Source organism: Paramacrobiotus metropolitanus, unplaced genomic scaffold, assembly GCF_019649055.1.
Source record: "Paramacrobiotus metropolitanus isolate TYO unplaced genomic scaffold, Prichtersi_v1.0 Parri_scaffold0000011, whole genome shotgun sequence".
NCBI classification, from domain to species: domain Eukaryota; kingdom Metazoa; phylum Tardigrada; class Eutardigrada; order Parachela; family Macrobiotidae; genus Paramacrobiotus; species Paramacrobiotus metropolitanus.
In genome coordinates this window covers 197,129-220,900 of record NW_026570231.1, presented here as the reverse complement: position 1 = coordinate 220,900, position 23,772 = coordinate 197,129, and the positions used below count along the sequence as shown (strand labels likewise).

The 23,772-nt window shown below is 40.8% G+C and overlaps 5 protein-coding genes across 6 annotated transcripts; 2 read left to right on the top strand and 3 right to left on the bottom strand.

Moving 5' to 3' along the window:
• Positions 1-2,915: 2,915 nt before the first annotated feature.
• On the top strand, positions 2,916-14,579 carry LOC129583520 (protein YIPF5-like). Its single transcript, XM_055475332.1, has 7 exons — positions 2,916-3,390; positions 3,461-3,742; positions 6,167-6,294; positions 6,378-6,412; positions 13,293-13,403; positions 14,023-14,204; positions 14,291-14,579. Exons 2-7 carry the CDS (start codon positions 3,597-3,599, stop codon positions 14,451-14,453), a joined length of 765 nt encoding a protein of 254 aa, XP_055331307.1. The 5' UTR covers positions 2,916-3,390; positions 3,461-3,596; the 3' UTR covers positions 14,454-14,579.
• Positions 6,446-9,566, bottom strand: LOC129583519 (amphoterin-induced protein 1-like). Its single transcript, XM_055475331.1, has 2 exons — positions 9,133-9,566; positions 6,446-8,327 (listed from the first exon to the last, which is right to left on the bottom strand). Exon 2 carries the CDS (start codon positions 8,294-8,296, stop codon positions 6,605-6,607), a length of 1,692 nt encoding a protein of 563 aa, XP_055331306.1. The 5' UTR covers positions 8,297-8,327; positions 9,133-9,566; the 3' UTR covers positions 6,446-6,604.
• Positions 14,580-15,847: 1,268 nt separating the features above from the next.
• LOC129583631 (protein YIPF6-like) lies at positions 15,848-18,385 on the bottom strand. The gene is made up of 6 exons (XM_055475517.1): positions 17,951-18,385; positions 17,807-17,885; positions 17,630-17,672; positions 17,161-17,286; positions 16,734-16,897; positions 15,848-16,226 (listed from the first exon to the last, which is right to left on the bottom strand). The coding sequence occupies exons 1-6, from the start codon at positions 18,113-18,115 to the stop codon at positions 16,111-16,113; spliced, it is 693 nt and encodes a 230-aa protein (XP_055331492.1). The 5' UTR covers positions 18,116-18,385; the 3' UTR covers positions 15,848-16,110.
• Positions 18,386-18,552: 167 nt separating this feature from the next.
• Positions 18,553-21,599, top strand: LOC129583508 (WD repeat-containing protein 82-like). Its single transcript, XM_055475309.1, has 6 exons — positions 18,553-19,103; positions 19,213-19,310; positions 19,426-19,492; positions 19,835-20,060; positions 20,116-20,271; positions 21,151-21,599. Exons 1-6 carry the CDS (start codon positions 18,751-18,753, stop codon positions 21,382-21,384), a joined length of 1,134 nt encoding a protein of 377 aa, XP_055331284.1. The 5' UTR covers positions 18,553-18,750; the 3' UTR covers positions 21,385-21,599.
• Positions 21,600-21,663: 64 nt separating this feature from the next.
• On the bottom strand, positions 21,664-23,772 carry LOC129583509 (aquaporin-8-like). 2 transcript variants are annotated; one of them, XM_055475313.1, is made up of 5 exons: positions 23,484-23,772; positions 23,212-23,341; positions 22,734-22,995; positions 22,228-22,561; positions 21,664-21,952 (listed from the first exon to the last, which is right to left on the bottom strand). In XM_055475313.1, the coding sequence occupies exons 1-5, from the start codon at positions 23,516-23,518 to the stop codon at positions 21,826-21,828; spliced, it is 888 nt and encodes a 295-aa protein (XP_055331288.1). In that variant the 5' UTR covers positions 23,519-23,772; the 3' UTR covers positions 21,664-21,825. The 2 variants fall into 2 exon arrangements, with proteins under 2 accessions (XP_055331288.1, XP_055331287.1); XM_055475312.1 differs by lacking the exon at positions 23,484-23,772 and having other exon boundaries at positions 23,212-23,477.

Here is a 23,772-nt window from a genome sequence, read left to right as displayed (position 1 = left end):
ATCCATGATCGGTACAGTTATGCAACACACGCCACGGGTTAGCTTATTTAGTCCAGCTAGGTACAGATAAGTACAGTACTGTATACAGATATTTTTTGTTTAAATCCAGACTTTTACATCTGTCTTACTCATCTGATCTTACTCATTTAGCCCTAATTTATCTAATCTTAAAGCAGCAGAACCGCGCAAGTCTTTAAACCTCCAGGTTCAGTTTCCAGAACCGAAACAGCATGAGTACTTACTAGTCCAGTTCGAACCAATCTGATGCAGCCGCAGCGTGTTAATAACGAGTCCATCCGCTAGTTCTTTCATTACACAAAAAAGGCCCGCTGATAATGTTTTAGCAATGATAGCCCTGGTTTGGTGGTTGACTGATCGCCACTTTTTCCATCTGACACTTGGAGTCTTTCCGGAACGCTCCGCAGTCTGACTCTGCTCCAAGTTGCACTTTGACTTCACCATCAGAGGAAAACTGCCAAGTTGTGCTTCACGCGTTCCTAACGCGAAAACAGCTCCTCGTAGACCTAACGCTATAACGAACTCCCACCCACAGCCAATGAGCAGGACTTTATCCATCGAACCCTAATTGCATATAAGACTTACACAATTTCCTTAGTTTCGATTGCAACCATTATTATATTATTGCTGCTATTAACCACTGTAACTGTACATGCATGTGATATTGGATTTTTTGAATAACGATGTCAGAATTCGTTTCTTCTTTCATAAAACAAATTTTGATAATTTGTTTTTGCTGATCACTTTCCGCTGAATTTCATTAATCACCTTTTCAATTTAGAAACAAGAAAGTCATGCTGGCACAGAACGTTTCTTACCGTGCGCTTTCTTTATAAGCGATATAAATACTAGTAACAGAATTCATACAAGTCGTCCTGCATCAATTTTTTAAAATTTGTTATTGCTGTACAATAAAATCACCACTACAAAATAAAATGGTTTCCAAAAAATAGTTGCAAAATACCGAGACTGTTTAGCTGTTTTTTTATGGCGGCGTATGTTTGTTGTACTACCAACTGCACTGCGCGATGTACTGTAGGATGTACATAAGGTTGTACTACAGTATGCACTTCAGGTTGTACTACATGATGAACCTTAGGTTGTAACACAGGCTGCAAATCAGATTGCGCTTTGAGTTGTTTTTAATATATTTTAAAAGACCATAATTATTATAAACATCAAAAAAATTGTTATGGAAAACCTTTTGCGATTTATTGGCTTTTTAACGTTAACAAAAGATTAAGTAGCTACTAGCTTCCGTTGGAAAACGAAATATTTTTTAAATTTGATTTGGACAAATTTTTTACTATTAGGAATTGGATGCGTAGACTTATCATTTTGATTTATCAAGTTTACAGGGAGGCCCTTTAATAATTGCATCCTAGAAATGACGTTATTTTTATAAGGGCCTTCAATAAAATACAATACGAGTACGGGTGAGTTAAACCGTGTTTATGGAAAGTTAATTTCATCAGGCAAAAAATATAGTTTACTTTAACTGAAAACCAAGTAATTGAGTCATTAGAACAGCGTCACACCCAGAAAGTACATCCTGTAGTACGCCCTGATGTATATCTTATAGTACAATGTGTAGTGGAACCTGTTGTACAACATTCCGGTTATTGTAATGAAACCTGACGGGCGGTGCTGTACGAGAAGGCTCATCATTTTGTCATTTTCCAATTTTTTGAAAATCATCTTCAAAAAAAAAATTCAATAGCTGGGTTATACATCAATTCTGTTTTGCTGATCCAATATTTTGGCACTCAGTTAGTAAACTTAGGATTTGGCAAGTCCAAATTAGCTTACCACAATTATACGTTTTTACTCGCCATTACCACATATTGTGCAATTTATTGTAAACCCTTATGAAATTAACATTATTTTTAGGATGTAAATTTTTAAAGGGTTCCTCTACAGTTTGATAAAACAAAATGATAATCCTACGTATCCAATTCATTATGGTAAAAAATTTGTCCAAATCAAAGTTTAAAAAGAATTTATTACATTTTTCAGCGGAAGCTGCTTAATGTGCAGTTCACGTTAAAAAGTAAATTAAGCGCAAGAGATGTTTTGTATTAATCTTTAATGCTTATAATATTGATTGCCTTTAAAATATATTGAATACAACGTGAAGCGCAATCTGAAGTGCAGCCTGTAGTACAACCTAATGTTCATCCTGTAGCACAACTACCTGATGTATATCCTACAGTACATCGCGTAATGCAGCCGGTCGCACAACAAAAGGGGCGCCGTTGTAAGAAAAGAGCTAAAAAGTTTTGGTATTTTGCCACTTTTTTGGAAACAATTTTATTTTTACACTGGAGATTTTTTTGTTATACAGCAATAATAAATTTTAAAAATCGATGCAGTATGACTTGTATGAACTCTGATTTTTATATCGCTTAAAAAAACGCACGGTAAGAAACGTTCTGTGGACTGTACCAACTGCCAACATGACTTTCGGCAACGTGTCTTTAATTTCTAAATCGAAAAGGTGATAAGTGAGTGAAATTCAGCGGAAAAGTGATCAGCAAATACAACATATCAAAATTGTTTCATGAAAGAAAAAACGACATTTTGATTCAAAAAATCCAATATCACATGCATGTACAGTTACAGTGGCTAATAGCAGCAATAATATAATATATGGTTGCAATCGAAACGGACGAAATTGTGTAAGTCTTATACGCAATTAGGATTCGATGGGTAAAGCCCTGCTCATTGGCTGTGGGTGGGGTTCGTTATAGCGTTAGGTCTACGAGGAGCTCTTTTCGCGTTAGGAACGCGTGTTGTACTTCACTGTACTTTATCCGGGACCACCCTTGGTAGGCGGTTCTAGGACAGAATTGACGTAGAACAGTGCTAGAACCGTACCAAAGTGTTTGGTTAGGAATCTTAGGATACTGATTAATTCCAAATTTTTATGATACTCGTAATTACAGTTATTGCTGCGTTTGTCGGTTTGTGGTTTGTTTTTGTAATGCAGCGTTACAATTAGAGAAACACTGAACTAGAAAACGTTAAGCGTTAACGTTTTCTAGTTTTCTAGTAACGGCGAATTACTAGTTGGCAACGTGCTGAAGTTGGCAAATTGTCGTTTGCTGCGGTTTGCTTATTTGAACTGTGAATCGAGTTGTGATGTTTTCGTTTGCGAATTGGCGGTCCTAATTGAGGGTTTCATAGTCAGCGGTGGAAGAAAACAGCACGACGAATCCTTTGCGTCTGGAAGTATCGCAGGACTGTCAGACTGGTGAGCGAGTTCAGTTGGCATATGCTGCGAGGCATTCGGAGAATTGTGTGACTGGACTTGGAGCTCAAGCACAGCCTTTTTCGCCATTTATTTCGAGACGGTCTTTTGATCGCCGTTTGGTACGTCCACGTGTAATGTCGATACGCTTGCCTCAGTGCTGAAAACATTTGGTTTTTTTCTACTCTACAGAAGCCCAGGTGTTCCTTTGTGCGTCTTACCCCGTCTAGAAGTTTCCCCGAGCAGTGCGTGAGACTGCTGATCCCGTCGAGTGTTCGGTTCTACGTATTTCTGTTTGGATCTGCTGATCTGGTTGTGATTCCCCAGGATGTCAGGCTATAATGATAACAGCGGTTTTTATCCCTCCAACTACGGATGGCCGGATTCCTCGACGACAGGGAACGGACCAGCTGGTCCCGGAGCGTCTTCCGTGCCAAACCCAGCTGGTTACAACGCTGCTCCTATGTATAATCCGTAAGTACTGTCTGTTATAAGCTGTCGTAATAATTTACAGGAATTCAGGTATGAAGGTATTTGTCGTACAACTTTCGTGGCTTCGAGTAGTACTACGGGGATCCAGCCAACACCAACAGTCTTGAATCCTTCATTTTGTACATGTGTTTGTGTTCACTGGCCTTCAGCTTTGACGTTTACACGAGCCTATACTATTTGGATTAGTTTAATTCAGGTTCCGAATTGCAAATTCCTGTAACACTTCCGTACATGCTATATTATTGATATTAATTTTTAATTTTATTTGTTGTAAAGTATTTAGAACATTGTCAGTTTATGCGAAGTCGGCGTGCAAAGATCAGAAACGAAGCATTCTATCGGACCATATCAGCAGATCCTGGGTACCGTATTCGATTTGATTTAGGATCAAGTTTGCACACGAGCTGCTGGAATACTCTCGTCCATAGCCATAGTGAACGTTGTATGAAATTGGCCGCACGCGGTAGTTTTTGTTGCATTACCACCGATGGACAATCAATTATGAATCGGAAGCTAACAAAGAGACAGCAGCATAACAAAAATTGCTACTCAAGTTCAAGGAGCAGGGTTTCTTTGCTTAGCTGGCACCGGCGGTGAGCCTGGCAGCTGTTTAGCTTTCATTGTTTTTCTAAAGCTTCAGCTTGTTTAGCGGAGGGGCGAATAGTTTCGTGGCTGCCGTTCTGCTGCGGGGGCCTTTCATCCCGAAACCCTTGGCGGTTGTTTCAGTATCCCGTGATAATAATTTCGCCGTTCGCGACATCATTCCCGAACTCGGTCAGGACAATAATTGACTGTCTGGATGCTTTTCCGCAACAGCAAATCTTACCCAAATGCTGAGTTCTAGCAGCAAGCGTAGAGTTGTTTGCCTTATCAGAGTTACGGTTGTTGTTAGAATTTCCTTTGCCGCATTGAAAATTCCCTCTAAAGGTCGACGACATGGTCGCACATGCCCTGCTGGTCTGCCAGTAATTGGTCGAAAATTCGGGACCTTTGGACCAGTGCTTGTAAAAACGTTTTCCGGTATTAGCGGTTTGGCTGCCCTCAGTACGTAGGGTTTCTAAAATTTCTTGCACTTCAACAGCAGCAGTTGATGGTCCTGCAGCTTCAACTTGCTCTGACCCGGGTGATTGAACGCACCGGGAACTGCTCCGGTGCGAATAATCTTCGCATGAAGTTGTATCGCTCATGGCCAGATGTTGCCGAAGTTCTGCTGCATCAAAGTTAAATTCGTGTGAAATGTCTTTGCTTAAGGTAACGCATTCCGAGACTGTTATGAGTGTCCAAACGCTCCCGTTGACTGGTGAGTCGCTTTGATCGTGCTCGCGATGATTCGGAGCGGTACACGACTGGTCAGCGGCTATTCGACGGTGTCTTTTTCCGTCGCCGACAGTGTCCTTTTCCGTAAGATACTCGACTGTACTTGTGAGCTCGTGGTTGTGATCAGGCCCGTCCTCAGCGTTTCGGAAGGGGGTGCGCAGTATTGTTCTCCCGTAGCGCTAGTCCCGAATTTTTTTAATTTTTTTGGAAATTTTAACATCTTTTTCCGCTTGGGGACCACCCCTCCCTCCTTAAGGACCGTCTGGTTGTGATCGTCGACAGTAGTTAGATGCATGACCACCATCCCACCGTTAAGAAGTTTCGATTTTACGTACGCAAGCTTTACAGCCGATTTTTAGTGCAGTTATGATGAATTTGTGGGTGATCTGGTCATGTATTCTGTGATGCAGTTTTGAAACTGCTTCATAGAATACAAAGCGATCCCAGTTTTCAGTTGAGTAGAGTCCATTGTATGAGAGCAATTAGTACAGAATTAACCACCATTCCACCAATATCACGATTAACAGCACCGATGGTTCCATTATGCCGGCTTGTAAATCCTAATTTTGCGTGGTTATGCCGACTTGTAGTACCGGTAATGTTAGAAGGGGAATGGAATCTTTTCGACGTTTTTACTGGGGGGAGTAAAACCGCAGTAGTTAAGATGAGATAGTTCGGTTCAAATATCTGTGAAGTGCTGGTGTCTGAAACGATATTTTTTTGTTTTCGTGGGCTTCGTAGTCATATGGTTTGCGCGAGTATCTCCCGCGCATAGCCATTTCGTTGATTTACTTTAAATCTTCCTGGAGGAACAAAAACTAATTTTTTTTCCAAAACTTTGAAAGTGTTCCCAGATTGTTAACATGTGAAGTTTTGATGTCATGGCATCCGTAAGACTACAATGCACTTGACGAAAGTTTCATTCCGACAATGATATTAATGGCTTTGGCGGCTACTGCCCATTAAACTATATGATATTAATTCAAATACGTACACTCGTCTTACAGCACGCTTTTTATAGCGTACGCATATTTTCGTATAGAATTTCGAGAAACTGGATGTGACGGTTATAATATATTTGTTTTTTAGGACGTCTTTCGGAACACCAGCAGACAACTCGTACATGTACATGCAACAAAATAATGTAGCATCACAACAGTTTGGTCAAACTGGTGCTGTCGTGGAGGATGTCGAAAATGAGCCACCTTTATTAGAGGGTAAATGATTTGTCTTTTTTCTTCCTCTTGTGTGCATGGAGCCAGCTGACCAGCCTAAAAGTTGTATCTTCCTTCCGTTACAGAACTTGGTATAAATTTCGACCATATCGTACAGAAGGTAAGGCTAACTAAGTAGTATCTGTATGCGATGAGTTTATTTCTAAAACATTTGGTCCATTTGTAGTGAATTCGGATCTCACATATCAGTAACACAAGTGTACGTAAATGCATCATTTTCCGAAGTTATCGAGCACATAGCGACCTAAAGTCGAGAGTAATAATGCTGTAATAAAGTATTTATTAATAAATTTTACACTTCGGTGCCTAAATACGGGTCATAACCCGGTAAACAATTAACTGCGATTTTTGCCGGGCCTGGCGATCTTCGCATAGAATTGGTGTAGACGCTGGTATTAGGCGAAAATGTGACAGTTCGGCTTTTGCTCACAGATTCATGATCCGAATCTGTGAATAAATCTTGCGGCGTGCCGTTGCTGCTATCATTTCTCACACTGCTGTTCTCTTCCTCGTGCTGTATACCAGAATCCTTATCCTCCTCACTGGTATCGGAAATTTGATACGCATTACTGCCTCCATATGGCGGCGGAACAACAGCGTCACTCGGCGGGTTTTGACACTCAATTACGTTGATTGTTGTTTCTTTGTTGGGCTCGGTGCGAGTGAGTAAGAGGAGCGATTCTTCCGGTTTTGACGGCGGTGTCAGCATGGCATCGGAAGTTTTGTAATAGGTCACACAGCGAAATTTATCTGGAATACCAGGTGTGTGTTTCCACAGCGTTGAACACAGTTTGGGCGGATGCTGTTTGTATTTGCAGTAGTATATTGCTAGAATCATAATCGGGAAAATTATGAGCAGCAAAACAATTAGGAGAATGGTTGCTTCAGTGGCACTTAAGATTCCACTTGATTGAAAGAGCGGCATTATACCGGTCGTGTTGCCCGCCCAGTTGGTAGCGAAACATCGATAATTTCCCCCGTCCTCCTCTTCGCTAGCATTGCGGATAATTAGCATATGGATGAAATGCGTGGTAATGTTCTGGGAGTAGCTTTCGTATTTGGTATTACTGAAATTGACAGGATTGTCGTTGAAATACCAGAAGATTTCCGGAATGGGGTCACCAAAAACCGAACACTCAACGGAAATATTCTGACCGGGAAGGATATTGAAAGCTTCTAAGGAGAGAATTTCAGGGGTGCAGGCGAACTTTTCTATTGAAATTTGATCCCAATTTCGGCCACGAAATTCTACCGGTTCGTGGCACATCGGAAGGAATCCACTGCCAACACGGCGCTGCCGCATCCATGCATTGACATCACGGACATGACAATTACAGTCCCAGGGATTATTATGCAGATCGAGTTGTTGCAGTGATTTGAGCGGTGCGAGTGTGGCCAGTGTTAATCGGCGCAGTTGGTTACCATTAAGCTGTAGTGATCTCAGTTGGTCTAATCCGCGCAATCCCTCTTGATCAACATGATGAATTTGACTATACTGCATGTCCAGTGTCTCCAGCTGGTTGAGCTGGTTAAAAGCCAAATTGGGGATTGTTTGGAGGTGATTGTGACGCAGGGATAAGACACGGAGATTGCGTATGTCGGTGAAGATGGCGCTGGGCAGTTGCTGTAGCTGATTGCCGGCCAGATTCAGTTCACGCAAATTGCTCATACCGATGAAGGCTAATGAATCGATTGTTGCTGTGTGACAGTAGGATAAGTCTAGCTTGAGCAAATGAGCGAGATTGTTGCGGGTAAATGTGGCGTTTTCAATGTGCCGAAGCTGGTTACCGCTTAAATTAAGAACGATCACGTTGGACGGGATGTCCGCCGGAATGCTGGTGAGGTTGCGCTGGCTACAGTCGGCTGTGTAATAGCCGTTTATCCATTGACACGTGCACTTTTCTGGACATAGCTGGGAGGAAATAGGGCGTAGTATGGCGGTATAGAAGAAAAAGAAAACAGAATATTTCCAGTGATGCTTCATGGTGGTCGTTTTAAAAGGCGTGAGGAAAAATCTGGCAATAAAAAACGGTCAATTAACAACAGAGGATCACGGCGCGTAACGAATTGAACTAGATATCTATCAATGCTGGAGATGGCTTGAATTTTGGACAGAGGTTATTGGACCCAAGTGGCACTTAGGAGAATAGCAAAGTGGCTGGAAACGTTAAGCCGGGCAAAAATGCAAATATTTGCATTTTTCGGGCCCTGTTTAACGGTAACAGAGAATGTCGTAACGTTAGAATTATTAAACCGAACACTCACTTTCTGGAATTTTGTGTAGGTTGACTTGCGCTTCCTGTTACAATAATTAGAACTTCAAATCAGTTTTTGGTTCTAATTATAAGGTTAGCAAGTGAGTAGTGACAATAATTTAATACGAAAAGTTGTTTCTCGGATATCAGACTATATGTACGCGAGGGTGGCCAGACTATTATATCGTTCCCTTGCCGGTTGATGTGCACAAAAATAGAAAAACACTGTATTAAGTCGTACGGCGCACAGGTGGCTGTTAACAGTTATCGATTAGAATCGCACTTACAATTAAATGCATACGAATTTAATTTTTGTTTTTAAGTTAGCAGTAAAATTAAGTTATGATTTACCTATGAAAGGTTATTGAAACTCTTTAGAATACTTGCAGACTTGTGCTGATCCATGATCGAAATGTATCAGCTACTACAGTGCGAGCTGTTCTTTTGCGTATGATGCATATCTTGCTAGATACAGTATGTTTAGTTGAAAAGGAATTTCTTTATATTTGGTGATTTACCGTAGTATATGCTGTTTAAATTATTTTAGTAACTAACGCGAACTTACTTGCTTAATAGTCAGGGCTTTTACATTGGAATATCTGGCTCTGCCGCGGTTGATAAAAAACAGAAAGATGCTGCAAATACCGGCATATGGGTAGCGCCGGTTAATCGTCTCAAAGCAACTTCTGCTAGCTCAAAGGATAAAGTTCAAATCCTGTGTGATGGAATAGACCTTCCTGGTCGACTGGCTTGGGATATGAATCGTGGTAGTAGAAACGGCTTCACATACTGTAGTATCCAAAGTGGCTCACTGGCTAGTAAGGATAAAAGTTGATCGCTTTCATCGGAGAGTGTACTGGGCGGTTACCGGGCTGTCTCCGCATCACTAATAACACAGGCTTTAACTTCATAATTGAACACGGCATATTGCTCCGTACAATATGATTGGGGTAGGCTGGATCTAGTGATAATTTATACCTTGACCGCCGCCGCTAGACATTTTCTCTGATATGTCCGTCCATTAAAAGATAAGCGGAAACAGGAAAGTTACTTACATTTGCTGGTCAGCAGAGAAATTCGGATTATAAAACCATCACCGATCCAGTCTACGAGCACGTCTGACCAATTTCGCGCCATATATAACTTTAATGTCCACTTGCATTTGTAATCGGAAAAAGTCTGGTGGGAGAAGGCGCATTGACGGTCATTACTGTCATCTCCCTGAGAAATCCAGTAATATTAGCGCCATCGTACATTTATAACCCTTGCACAGCCGCAGTTTTATAACTGCTAAATATTTCGGGCGATCATTACATGGCAAACATGTTTACATCTTCTGTGTGCTTTGATGTGGCCATGGCTGCTGTTGAGATCCGAGAAGAGCATAATCAGCATCCTCATGATTTCTTAACTATGATAATATCGTGAAATTCTTAAAAATCTGAAACTGTTTGAGATTTTTGTTTAATTTTTGTATTGATTTAATGCTTAAACATGAATAACTTTTTAAATGGTTTGTGAAAACTGGGGGTTCCCTGGTATGTGGATTGGTGTTTAGGTATACTTCGTATGATTCGAAATTGCCCCCTATGCAATGTTCATGCGGGTCTGGAAATTGGTTTCTTGAATTTACGTAATCTCAGTCTTATGTATGGTACAGCAGTTTCCGGCGTTCGCATATCTGATGAAACAATCCATAAAATCTCTAATCTCCCAGCATGTAGCAAAAAATTCTTTGTGGTCAGCTGGGAGTAACTCAATCATCTTAACAGTTGTTGTTGAAAAGCGCTCGTCCCGAGAGAGCATTGTAATTTGGTTTGGGTTCAGATTGCTTAAAACCGCTATATTGTTGTATGCGCTGGTGTCTTAAATATTTGAGAATTTTTGTTATGATTCTTGGGATGAGCTGTTCATTTGTGGGTTGCTTATTTATCGTCAGCCGTTTGAGTGGCATCCCCGACGGAGCACGGCACGTCAAGTATCGTTGTATGTATCGGCAAGTGAAAGTTAGGTTGATTGAAAACAGCGGGGAGTCTGCGTAAATTGAAGTCTACGTGGCAAGCTATAAATCTGTCTTGTCCGAAACGTAATATACACACCTCCATCTTTACTCTTTGGGCGCCCTGCCTGAAACCAGAATAACAATTGCACACGAAAAAAATTTTATAATAGAATAATACTGTACGGTAACCTTCCTTTGAGCGTACGATTGCTTGCGTGACACGAGACATCCTAAAATAAATAAACTAGTTGTATATTGTTATTCAATAACGTAAAGTTATAACAATTCTGGTATAATCAGTTATCATGACGTACTTTTTCTTGTGGTTTTGTCTTTGTAATTTTTGTTTTTTGGTTGCGAGTGAATGGCAAAAATTAGCTGACGCTAGAAATTCTGTGCGGCTAAGTTTTGGACTTTGTACTACTACTTTTTATTAATTAATATAGAATTCTATAGTACGTAGGTGGGAATATCTATGTGTACCTGTGCTTGATATGGTGTGCATTTCGAGTGAAAGAGGGGCAAAATGATTGTGAACAGCGTATCATGTACACTGCAATGGGTCCCATCTTTCAAGCGCAGTTGAAATAGCAAGTGTGCGTTGCCCACTTGAGAAACGGCTTTCTCTGCTCAGTCAGTCAATAGCCGACAGCGATTAGACCCTGCTAATTGTGCCGTAAATGCTTTTCAACAATCCTTAATGAGAAGTGACCACTGGTCGAATGCTACACGGTCTTTCTACGTAGTAACACCACAAAGTTGTATTCGGTTCCAGAGCGTATGAACGGAACCACTCGTGCATACGGCAGATTTTCTTTGGTTTCATGAACTGCCAAGGCACAGTCTACTAATTATTTATGCTGGGATGGGTTCAGAAACATTTTATTATATCGGTGTTGAATCTTGTGATTAAGGTGTTCAGGCATATGGACACTGGGGCCGGTCGCATTACAAGCATGCGGAGGGCTGGTCAGGAAATACCATAATTCTGATTAGACATTCGTCGACCACGACATGCAGCATTTAACTTTGTAAATAGTAAGCCTTTGCTGTACAGTGTGCACTGTGCACTATAGGTTGGGAATTTCTCGGAACAAAGAATCTGGCTTGTGGCTCAAAGATCAGGTTTGGAACAGTTGGTTGATATAATATGGGATTAAACAGTAAAAGTAAAGAAAGCCTTAAAGGTGGTTTCATGACAAAATAGACAGCGCTTCCAGTATTGTAAAATTTGCCCACAGTTTCTGTGTGCTTTCTTTGACATCTCTGCCTTGTAAGCGCCGGCAGAAGTTAGTGCTGAAACGTTTTGAAAGGTTCTGCACATGGAATAAAATAAACCAAACGCGCATGGAATAAAGTTCAATAAACCAAAGCGTATAACTGTAAGCAGTAACTTCCATAATTAACTCGTCCCATATTTTGGGATATTGGGTTTGGGTGTATGTACTCTATATTGCAGTGAACTGGAAGACTGGCTGATGAATGAAGTATTCAGGGTCATTTTGGGACACAACAGTATGAAAAAAGTTCAAATCAGGGCGCTGAAACAATGAGTGAGTATGTATTAAAAGTAATGAGCTGGCCAAGTAGGCCTGACAGCCTTTACTGTGATTGAATAATATGGTGTTATCATGTTTTCTTCATTTGATTTTGCAGATAGATTTTGAGTATTTTTCGTTTGAGTATTTTTCGTATTTTTCGTTTTTTAAGGATTCTGTTACCGTGTACTGTATTGTAAATTCGCAAGAATTCTTTAGCTATAGTAATACTCGTATAGTTTAACCGGCATTCCGGGAAACTGCTGGACACTGCAACTGCAAATGATTTTAATGGCGCGCCGTTCCGCTCTAGAAGGTCCGTCAGCTGTTGGATTATAATCTGGCACCGTCTTTGTATCAAATTCGGATGGCTTATACATGCCTTAGCAGTTTATCAGAGTTAAAAAAATGCTAATTAATCCAGATTACTTGTATTTGAAAAGAGCTGCGTAAATTTGCTTTTTCGGTAACACTCAGCGCTTGCATCTCGCGAAATGAAGGATTGCCAAGAAATTGATGGCCTCCATAATTTTTGAAGGATTTTCGAAGATTATGATTTAAATGGATCTGACATCTTGGTGACCATTTAATCCAAGAATAATTTCACGCAGCTTTAGCCAATATTTTGGGACGGCCAAAAAGGCTGGTGTGCATCTGCCGATGAAACAATAACTTATACTTTTTTGGCTTTATGGCCGCTGCTTAGTAGCACCGAGTTGCATAGCTGCGAATTAAATAAAATTTCACAACATAATTGTCGTGTGGGTGCAGAAACTGAGGCATTATCGCCTTCGAAGTCGTATTTTTTCTAGATCTGTCAAAGGGTGTGTTTCAGACGAGAGCAAAACAATAACGTTAATAAGCCGTGCACCAGAACAGACGTATTTTGCTACGAAATTGCGAACTGCTGCTGAAATAAATGATAAGAAGAAATGCAAAACTTGAAATTCTCGATACTTGAAGCATAACATATATGATATGCTTCAAGTACAGAGCACATCTGAATTTTTGAACATCACTTGGTATGACTCTACGAAATAAAATCACCATATGCCGGCGGTTAATACTCTGTTTTACAACTGCAGCCGTATAAATCTGTGGTTATTACGTGTAACTTAATGTGCCGTGAGAAATTACGAAAATTGTGATGGTAGATAAGATGAGTAACTTACAGTCCATTTGCAGACGCTGGCTGTGCTGAATCCTTTTCGTAAGCCGGATGCCAGCATCATGACCGATTCGGATCTGGCTGGACCATTCGTCTTCTGTTTACTCTTCGGTGGACTTTTATTGCTGGTCAGTATCTGAAGATGATGCGGCTGCTCTCTCGCCTGCTGACCGATAACAGCTCGTTAATGTCGCCTCCGGCTGAGAAGTTTGTTGTGATTATATCGCACAAGACACTGGGGCAGGCCCTATGCCATTTATATATTGCGTGTATAATTACCAGAACAAAATATAGATAGTGCTAAGTTGTTTACAGAAGGACTGTTTGATTGTTTGATTTGAAATCTGTCCTCTTTAAATTGTAGCTGTTGAAATTCAATCTTCTAGTTACGAGAATTCATTGGCCAAAAATTATGTTGCAATTGCTCCTTGCTTATGGGAAAATTAGGGTTAAATCTTATTCCGAATTTATTTGCCACGAAAATTTAATTTGTTTTTTCGTCAGACATACGGACTATCTGTACCAAGTATACCATGAGTTTATATCATACATTCATATGTTTGAGCGTTTAAAATCGGAAAAAGCCTGTAAAATAAAGCGTAAAGAATGCATTGTGTTACTTACTTGTTAGCAAAATATAGCAAGTACATTCTTCGGAGTACGTTTTATTAGGTAGCTAAGTTTGGAAAACAGCTCGTATTTTGAATTATTGTTCATTAAAATGTTGGTTTGTTTGCTTTGTTTTAGCATGGGAAAATCCATTTCGGGTACATTTACGGGATCGGTGTGTTGGGCTGTTTAGGGATGTATTCGCTGTTGTCACTAATGAGCGCGCAGGGCGTCTCGATGGGTTGCGTTGTTAGTGTGTTGGGCTATTGCTTGTTGCCCATGGTCCTGCTCTCGGGCGTTTCCATCATCAGTACGCTCCAGTAAGCTCAATAACTATGAGGTTAAACTGTAATATAATTTGTCCGGCGATCTATTCATATTCCATTTAATAAACGATATTGTGTAGGGGCATCGTGGGAACAGTGGCCGTCGTCTTGACCATCGTATGGTGCAGCTGGAGTGCCTCCAAACTTTTTGTCACCGCCCTGTCCATGGATCACCAGCAGCCACTAGTGGCCTACCCATGTGCTTTATTATATGGAGTGTTCTCATTGCTCACCGTTTTCTAATTTACGAAAAAATGTTTTTATTGAAAATGTTTATGTTATCGCACTTCCCGGCTGTTAATTTTGTGCTAAATTTAGTTGGGTGTTTTCGGGGTTGGTCCGTTAGAGATTAAAGTTTTTGAGGAATGATGGGCGGCTGTGTGCCATTAAATATACAGATTTTACCGAGAGGACTCGACTGGGTAAAATTGATGCTGCGGAGCTGCTCCATATTTTGGCGCTGATAGAGAGCATGGTCTGTAGTTTTTGACGAATTGTTGGGCGATTCATCATGACTTTTTGTCAGAATGAGCCGGTTAATGGACAAACGTGAGTATGTGCCTATGTGGATCAGGCATTTTGTGAATGGACCGCTTAATGGATGGCTGCAAGCGGGAACTGTAATTACACGATTAAGCAAGTTGTGATTATGTACTAACCATTAAATTTCCGTGCTCCAAAACATGGACCCTTTTCCGCCAGCTGATGCAAATACGAACTGTCACGCTGTTCCAAAGTGCGGCTGATTGACAGTAACGGGAAGTTTACAAGCGCACTTTTAATTTTCAACTATGGAGGTCTGCGATCGTCTGGCCAGCACAAAACGCATTTTTTTCAGCTTCGAAAATAATCAGTTATTTGACGGACTACATATACCAGATGTATGGAATTACAGAGTACTTATGCCGAATTTTAAAGTATTATTAATAATTTGCGACACGTACTCATACCAATTTATGCACAGCATGTACAAATACAAATATAACCACTTATTTTTTATTCTTGGAATGATGGCAATGCTGTAGAGAAACATTTAATACTGTAGAGAGAGCTGAAAATTTATTATTATTCGGATGGCGTACCGACAGTACCTTGTATGCCGCAGTCTAATGTGACAACAACAACAAATTCGCATTTCATATTACATATCTATATTCATATATGGATATTGGTCCATCTGACAATATAGGTGTCCTGGCGCTTTACAGTATTACTCCCAAATTATTACTGCTCCAGAATAAGTTAGAGTAAACACAACTTAGATGATAGGAAAATACATACGAGTATGAACCATACTCGTACTGCTTGCCGATCATTCCACAAAAATTGCCACGGTTGTCGGCATCGGTTTCTCATGTCGGAAACATCACAGCACGACATATCTCGGTAGTGGGCAGCACTCTTACATCCGTAGGTTTCCATAACGTAAGCAGAAAAATTAAACCCAAACGAACAGTGGGTCCCTAATTTAATTTTACAGCTTTCTACATTTGCGAACTTGCGTCACCGAAGTGTAAAACCGCATCAAAAGCGGACAAAACCGCCATATAAAAGGACACTGCACACTTCTTACAGTGTGGGTCTGTGTATTTTTGTTGATAGACGCCCCTTCAGTGCTGTCCATTATAAAAATGCAATTACGTCTGCATAAAGAATTTATTGACCGCAAAATGGACACAATCCATCTAAAATCTCTTCCGCAACACAAGTACAGTCAGTGTTAGCAAATAATTTAAGCATGCCATCAAGTAGTTCTTACGCAGCCTCATTCGGCAGATCATCATTTTGATCATCACACATTAAAATTTGACATACACGTCCCTCCCGCATTCGATGAACATCCATATGTCGGTCAAAGGGGAATTTCTCACGTGTAGCGCGTTATGTACTGCTGCATCCTTCACCCGGTCTGCGAGACGATTAACCAACTGATAACTAGGTAAAACAGGAAAATGGGATACACGGCTAAGGCTTTCCTGTTGGGAAGTTGTGTATCGCCCAAGAAGGCCAGTGATGCTGTTGGGGAGAAAAGGGAACAGTACCCGTTAGAAAAAAGTAGGTCACACAAATTTACCTCATCAAACTGACTTTTCAATACAACTGCCACGGAAATACTCAAGAAAAGCATAGCCACTTGATACAATTGAAAAGCATTTTGGAAATTCAATACCTTGATAGTGGGCCATTATTGTATGGTTTCAGAAAGACATAATGGATTTCGTGTTGATTTCTACTTTAGGATAAAAAATTAAAAGGCTGCAAAAATGGTACTTTTGAAATCTGCCTCTCGGCAATATAGAACACCACTCATTTTACTTGACACCAGATCAAATACTGGCCTTTTTTACGAAATCATTTACAATGAAATTTCCAGTATCCGAAAATTCGAACGAGTACGCAAAAAATTAACACATGCTGTAACCAGTTTTATTTAACCAATCTGACTAAACAAACAAATTTCCGTTCTCTTGCAATCTATCCAGTTAACTGAAACTTTTTGGCTACGTAATAGTTATTGCATACCTAAAGTAGCCCACAGGAATCCCACTGTAGTGAAAATGATTCTGAGCAAAAACAAAACCGTATCGTGATGCTGCAGAGATACAGCTAATATCCTGCAAGTAATCAGCGCCATAGCTGGTGGCAGTAAACAATATCCCAGAATGCAGACGCTTTGGAAAAACGATCTGAAATGAAACGTAAATAAAGATGTAGCCGGTGCAGATAAATACTATATGTTAATGAACAAACAGCTACATCATGCTTTTTAAGACAAATAGGTAGTTATTATTCGCCGCCAAAGCAAGTGCCAAAAAAGCATTCGCGGCAAGCAAAGTAAAAACCACAAGCTTCATTCTGTCATCCTTCACAACAGATAGCACCAGCACTAATTACAGATAAAGAAAAAAGCCAGTAAAATTGATGAGACACCAACGATAAAAGAACTTACATGCTTCCACCAAGCAATTTGGAGTTTAATGTCACGATCACCGCACCACATGTTACGATGAGGAAAACTTGCGCGAACTCGGGACCAGTAGTGTGTTTATCGTCCACTTCTTTGCCTTGCAGCATTCTGAAATCACACAATAATATTTCAGGGTTTGTAGTACATTTCTAGCAACGCACAAACTTTACAGGACAACAAGGTATTTGTTAATTCACGACAAAATATGCCGAAAGTTAGATTATTAAAGCATACGCAGACGTAGAGACGATTGAAGATGAACTGAAGTCATTCAAATAAGTAAAAAAAACATTTGGAATTAACAGAACTTTCGTGAACAACACAATGAATAATGATATGCCTGTTATAAGCAACTTTAAAAATGCTGAAATGGGCAACCATAAAAATGTAAAAGAATAATATGTAAGTCTATGCACAGTGCAGTCGGAGAATTTCATCCTCTACTACTCACATCGCAATGAAAGTCGTCAGCATCAAAGGTCCCCATAAATCCCCTACAAAAAAAATTGCGTCGTCATTCAGCTTTTTACGTGACTCGTGAGAGCCTGCGTTTAGAATCAGGAATTCGAAGGCCATACAAGAAAAATGCAACAATAAAATTTCATGTGAAACAGATAAGGTGTCTTACAATCTCGCAGCAAAGCTTTGCTCTTCCGTGGAATCAATACATGGAAAAATTTCTGGGCAATGGCTTTGAGATCGCGAAACTGAAAATGTAGAGGAGAATTCATCAAATAATCAAGGGAAAGAAATACGCTAGGGTTCGGATTACTATAGTGGTTCGGATGGGTTCATCCAACGTGTTCAAGTCTTCCCACTGTGACTTCACTGTGGATGGAGCCAAATTCATCTCCCCCTCAACGCTGCTCGAGTACGCGGGTGGCATATCGACATTCATTTCCGAAATTCGCGTAGAATCCACCATTCGTCCAGCCATGGCACCAGAGAAAGGAATCAAACCAAACGCCAACAGAAAACGAAGTGTACGAACTACGTACGAAGCACTTGTTATAGTTGTAAGTTGCTGACCAAAAACTGTTCAACACTAAACTGACTGAAGTGCAAAGGGTAGCCCGTCGGATTTCAGAAACAAAACACAAAATCCTTTGGAATTTGATTTAAAATGTATAATAACGAGTGGTGAATAACGACTACGGTTCACCACCGAAAAAATAAAAAGGATGACATCAAAAAGAGGACACCTTAACTTTTAAGAAAGAAAACTGACTGTCGTACATACGATTTCTAAAGTCAGCTTGTTACCAGTGTAGGCTGGTAGCAATCACACCCGCTACCAAACGGCAGCTATCTCAGCAGATTTGAAGATGACTCTGGGCTTACTGTTATCATGTTATGAAGTGTTTTCAAAAATTTACATGGTAACTTTGCATTCATTTATTTTTGTTGAACTTTGTTACTTTGTAGTGTCTGTCTTTTCATTCTTGTCCAAAAATTGGTGAAATTTGTCGCTGACAGTGTACTGTTAGTTGAAATGTATGCTTCGGTTGGGATGTGACAGCTGGTACTGCATTTTCGGACACTACGATTTAACTTTTCGTGTTTCACGCCAATATGTCCTGGCGAGCTCCCTTCCCCTCGACACCTCAGTATCCCGGAGCATCTTCCTCGGGAACTCCTTACTATAATCCTCGCCCTCCGTTTCCAGCTAATGCGTCTTCGAGCGGATATCCCCCAACTGCACAATCTGCGCCGTTAGCGCCGACGGTACCCAGTACTGCACCCCCGCCAGATGCAGCTAAAGAATATGCTATCGACGAACCGACCCTCCGAACCTTTCGTGTGTCACGCACATTTTCCGAAAATTCCCGCCCGGTTAACCATTTGGATTTCTCCCCTTCGGGAGAGCATCTTCTTACATCCGCTGATGATGATGTTATTGTGCAGTACGACTGCGGGAAAGGAAGGTGAGTAGCTGTGATTTTTGTGACTGACGATTGTCTTGTTTTTGCGAGTATTCGTGATAGCGAGTAGATGTATTGCTGATTTCATTACTCGAGTGGTTTGCTATTATAGTGTTCAAAGGATAATTAACAGTAAAAAGTATGGGGCGGATAACATTATGTATTCCCATTCTCCGTCGGCCGCGCTGCATTCCTGCACCAAAGTGGACCGTAAGTAGCGATTATTGTTGCCATGCCGTACAATAACAGATTTTAATGTTTGTGATGGATCATGGGCGCTTTGTTTTGAGCCATTTTTAAATGACCAACCTCTTTTATTCTGCAGACAGTATTCGTTACCTGAACTTGCCAGAAAATAAATATATTACAGCGTTTACAGGGCACACAAACAAGTAAGTTATAGTATTGCCCGGAATTTATGATGAGGATTTTGCTGCTTTAGCAAATGCAGTCAACAAAGAACCGCAAGTTTTTCATACAAGTAAAACTGTAATCCTAGTCTCGATAAATTTATGTAATCTATGAAATTAATTGTCTCCATAAGCTGGAGTTACCGAATTGCGCTGATTGCACAATTATTACCCAGAAGACACCGCTACTAAATAGTCGTATATTTGATTAATGTCTGCAGCTTTGCGTCAGTGTGCTCGTGCAGACGAAATTTAATATTTTGGAAGCTAAATTCTTGTTGTTGTTTTTGGTCGACGGTGGTAGCCAAATTTTTTCTTAAATAGGGTTGTTCAGTTGGCATTGTCGCCTGTCGATGACAAATTTATATCATCCAGCATGGATCGCACCATTCGGATCTGGGATCACCGTGTGGGCTGCGCCGGTGTATTGCAGAATCTCAGTGCTTCTCCCATTGTAGCATTTGATCCAGAAGGTCTGGTCTTTGCTGCCGGAGCCTCTGTGGAGCATGAGCAGCGTGTGATGCTGTACGATATGCGCAACTATCACGAAGTAAGTAATTAGCGGCTTTCGCTGGAAAATGCTGGTGTTGAATATGTGTTTACAGGGACCTTTCAATATATTCCGATACCCGGAGGACAGAGACTGTGATTGGAGCATAATGAAGATCAGTCCCAACGGACGCTACATGTTAATTTGCACAAACGGTCTCAATGTGTACGTTATGGATTCGTTCACGGGAGTTTGTCTGCTTATTCTCAAGGTATTTATTGCGTAGTGCTGGCAGTAGACGGTCAGACCCTCTGTAGTACCCATCTGTCATCACCTCAGTATTGATAAAGACTGGGATTCGAAAAGTGTAGTTGTATATTCGATTCTTAATTGGGTGTGACTGTTGTCACCCCCTACAACTCCTTTTGACTGTCGTCTCTCTTCGGCTGTTGCCACTCGCTTTTGTAAAATTAAAACGCACACCCCCTTTGACTATCGTCATTCCCTTCCACACCACCTTTTGGCTGTTGCCACCACCTTGCTCTTAATTGTGCCATCAGCGGCTCTTTTTCCATTCGGTTCCGGCTAGACGGCCACCATCGGGAGAAAAAGCCGAAAGATGCCAGGCAGAGCTTACATTGGACCTCGTTTTTTAGTATTAAATTTAACATCTTTAGGATGTTTTTTTAATTATTTTGTTTCCAGTGCTTTTGCGACCCTTTTGAGAGGACTGCAACTGGGACAATCTTTCTCTTTCTGCACGCGCGGAAACAAAATTTCGATCCCATCGCAGTAGCCAAAAGGGGTGTTGGCCTCAATTTTTAAAAATCGAGCGACAATAGCCGAAGGGGATGAAAAGGGAGTGACAGTCAAAAGGGGATGTAGAGGGGTGGCAGTAGCCATTTCCTTCTTAATTACTCATCGCTTCCTTGTGCATTACCAATATCGTAATTTTTGTATGTTTTGCAGATTGATGCTCGTATGTAGAAATATGAATATTATTTAATGGTTTTCAAATAAACGTTGTCAACGTGTCATGCTAGCGTAGCGTTAGTAGCGTTACTAGCGTTTTGCTTACTTATCGGTAATTAAATGCGCAGATACGTAACGCTAGTGTTTGCTTCGCATTATTTGGTTTTTACTTGTTAAGGGTCATACAAATCGCGGCTTAAATTTGGAAGCATCTTTCACGCCGGACAGCAAATACGTTATAATAGGATCGAGTGACGGAAAAATTCATATTTGGAGCCTGAGAACAGGACGTTCAGTGGGAATACTGCAACACAAGCAGAAAGAACCAGTTGTCCGGGTCCAGTTTGCTCCTTCGAATATGCTCATAGCTAGTGCTTATTCAAAGCTGTCGTTGTGGCTGCCCTTTACGTAGCGCTGTTGCAAAAGAAAGTTCCGTAATGTGATATCAGTAATGGTGATTTCTTCTCACTTCTATCGCTTGTCAACCATTTTTGTAAGAATGGAAAATTCTTGTTTGCATTCAGTTTCTCTGTGTAGGACACGGGATCTACGGACAAGAATTATCGAAAATGATAAATCTGTCAAGATACTGATTTGATTTATGCTGTGTTGTTATTTATCTCGTATTGTATTCCGCCTTTTGCCGACAATCCACTGATGACGCCGCGGTCATAGTGAACGAAGAAAGTAATACATAGTATAAGCTTTTAATGGCAAAAACTAAGCAAACATGTGCGAGAATCAGTATTTTTGGTAATAGCAATACTCGATATGAAACAGTACAATACAAGCACAAACTGAGAAGACAGAATGCAGGTTTTGTAGTTTGTGCCCTTTGTGGTTCCTTGATGAATTACTTTTTTACGTATTCTTGTGGCGGATGATGGATTTCGATGAATATGACGTACAGCAGGGCACCTACAACGGCTCCAAGATGTGACCCAACAACGGGGATCCAAAAGTAGTTGTATTCCCAGAAACTAAAAGGTCACAATTTGTCACTGATTTGCTGTGACAATATTTATCTTCGCGTACTAAGAGAGAGTTACGGTTAACAAAAAAGTTTGGTGCCGCACGTGCCACGCAGTGTTATTAAGCCGATATAGCGATTGGGCAGCATACGTCAAACATGGTAAATTAAGTAAATCCAGGTATGGGAATTAATATTGTTAGTAAATAAGGACTAGTCCGACTAGTCTAGTCGTATCGCGTTTTTCGTAAACATTTCATCTGATACTTTTACTTTAGTTCGCACCTGAATGGTTCAGTTCCGTGTGTGACCAATGTGAATAGCCGAGGTGCTAAATCGCGAGCTGGATTCATAGCCATTCCTTCACCGTATGAGAATGCCAAGTTTATTAAGCATATCAGCCCTCCAATGGCAAAAGGGATAAGTCCCTTTTCCGGCTTCCAGTTGCGCTCGTCCACAATAGCCAAGACGCCAACGAGGAGCGTAACAGTGCAGAACGCTTCGTGAAAAAATGCTCCCCCGACTGAACGCTGCTCACCGGGGAAAGTTGAGAAAACGCCTGCTGTTGCGTTTGGACCGTATGTGTAACGTAAACCCCCGTCGTATTTGTCGAAATTCTCTGAAATATGGTAACATGTCATCCGAACACGATTCATGCAAAAACGAAAGGTCGCACGTATGCAAGTAAAAGGACGGCATTAAATATTGTGCTAAGCAATTATTTTGGACTATCTGCGTATGCCCGTAGCCGGTTGCATGGTATAACAATAAAAGGGTCCAAGTACTCTTACCGACATTGACGGCATATATGACCATCGATGCGACAAATGCTCCCATATATTCGGCAATGGAGTAAAAAATGGCCACCGGCCATGTTACTTTGCCAACCACAAGAAAAGCAAAGTTGACCGCGGGGTTCAGCATAGCGCCGGAAACACCACCGGAAACAAACACCGCTAATGCTACGGACATTCCTTGACCGATGGATATAAGCAAAACATCGCGTTGCTGGCCGGAGAATATTTGCGAGGCTACTGTGCCTTGAACAAAAATCTGCAAATCAGATTTACTACTCTAGAGCTCCATGTTATATAGCTGGACAATTTCTGGGCTAATGTAGGTGGACGAAACCTAAGTCATTATTTCGTGGATGAAGTGGTAAAATTGTTAATTTTTTTAAGAAGTTCCAAAAACAATAGCACAAGAAATCGCTGCAGAATGTAATTGCGCGTACGGTATTCAATAAAGCATAACAGCGGAATCGCTCACCATCAATATAAAAGTGGAAAAGAATTCTGCTACGGATCCCCGCAACAATGGATTGTTTATGCGCAGTTTATCGGCTAGCCGACTTCTCCAAGTTTTCTCCGCATATTCGTACGCAATAGAGGGACGTTTCCTTAAAAAACATTTACATTCTTCCGCACGCTCCACATTCATGGTGAAATAACAGGATTGTTAACGCAGCGCAAACAAAATGTACATGTAGCAGAGCACGTTTTCGCAAAAAAATATATCAACAGCTGCGTGTAAACACTTACTCTGCATTGTATACCGTCATTTCAAACTTTTCCATTTGGCTCCACGATAAAACGGATACACAGCTTTTCTTGGCTAACCGGCATACCCAACAGTCTAATCGCAATCACTTCATAATGTTTGATCGTGGTTCGTAATTAAATATGTTATAACTGGAATCAGTGCAGCTTAAAAGTGATAACGATTTCGTCGGATTGACTGATAAGCTAATGATTGTAAATTATAAATCAATTAAATCACATTCACGAGCGGTACAACTGTATCGATTTTAAACTTTGCCATGCCAATATA

Bases quoted from the DNA above. Each gene is read 5' to 3' on its own strand.
- LOC129583509 (XM_055475312.1), bottom strand. From the start codon at position 23,382: ATGAATGTGGAGCGTGCGGAAGAATGTAAATGTTTTTTAAGGAAACGT. The intron at 22,562-22,733 runs GTAAGAGTACTT...ACCATATTTCAG, and splicing joins CATATATGCCGTCAATGTCG to AGAATTTCGACAAATACGAC. The intron at 21,953-22,227 runs GTGCGAACTAAA...GTGACCTTTTAG, and splicing joins CACGGAACTGAACCATTCAG to TTTCTGGGAATACAACTACT.
- LOC129583520 (XM_055475332.1), top strand. From the start codon at position 3,597: ATGTCAGGCTATAATGATAACAGCGGTTTTTATCCCTCCAACTACGGA. The intron at 6,413-13,292 runs GTAAGGCTAACT...GTCCATTTGCAG, and splicing joins TCGACCATATCGTACAGAAG to ACGCTGGCTGTGCTGAATCC. The intron at 13,404-14,022 runs GTCAGTATCTGA...GCTTTGTTTTAG, and splicing joins TCGGTGGACTTTTATTGCTG to CATGGGAAAATCCATTTCGG.
- LOC129583508 (XM_055475309.1), top strand. From the start codon at position 18,751: ATGTCCTGGCGAGCTCCCTTCCCCTCGACACCTCAGTATCCCGGAGCA. The intron at 19,311-19,425 runs GTAAGTAGCGAT...TTTATTCTGCAG, and splicing joins TTCCTGCACCAAAGTGGACC to ACAGTATTCGTTACCTGAAC. The intron at 20,061-20,115 runs GTAAGTAATTAG...ATGTGTTTACAG, and splicing joins ATATGCGCAACTATCACGAA to GGACCTTTCAATATATTCCG.
- LOC129583631 (XM_055475517.1), bottom strand. From the start codon at position 18,115: ATGGCTGGACGAATGGTGGATTCTACGCGAATTTCGGAAATGAATGTC. The intron at 17,886-17,950 runs GTAATCCGAACC...CTACATTTTCAG, and splicing joins AACCCATCCGAACCACTATA to TTTCGCGATCTCAAAGCCAT. The intron at 16,227-16,733 runs GTATGCAATAAC...TCTCCCCAACAG, and splicing joins ATTCCTGTGGGCTACTTTAG to CATCACTGGCCTTCTTGGGC.
- LOC129583519 (XM_055475331.1), bottom strand. From the start codon at position 8,296: ATGAAGCATCACTGGAAATATTCTGTTTTCTTTTTCTTCTATACCGCC.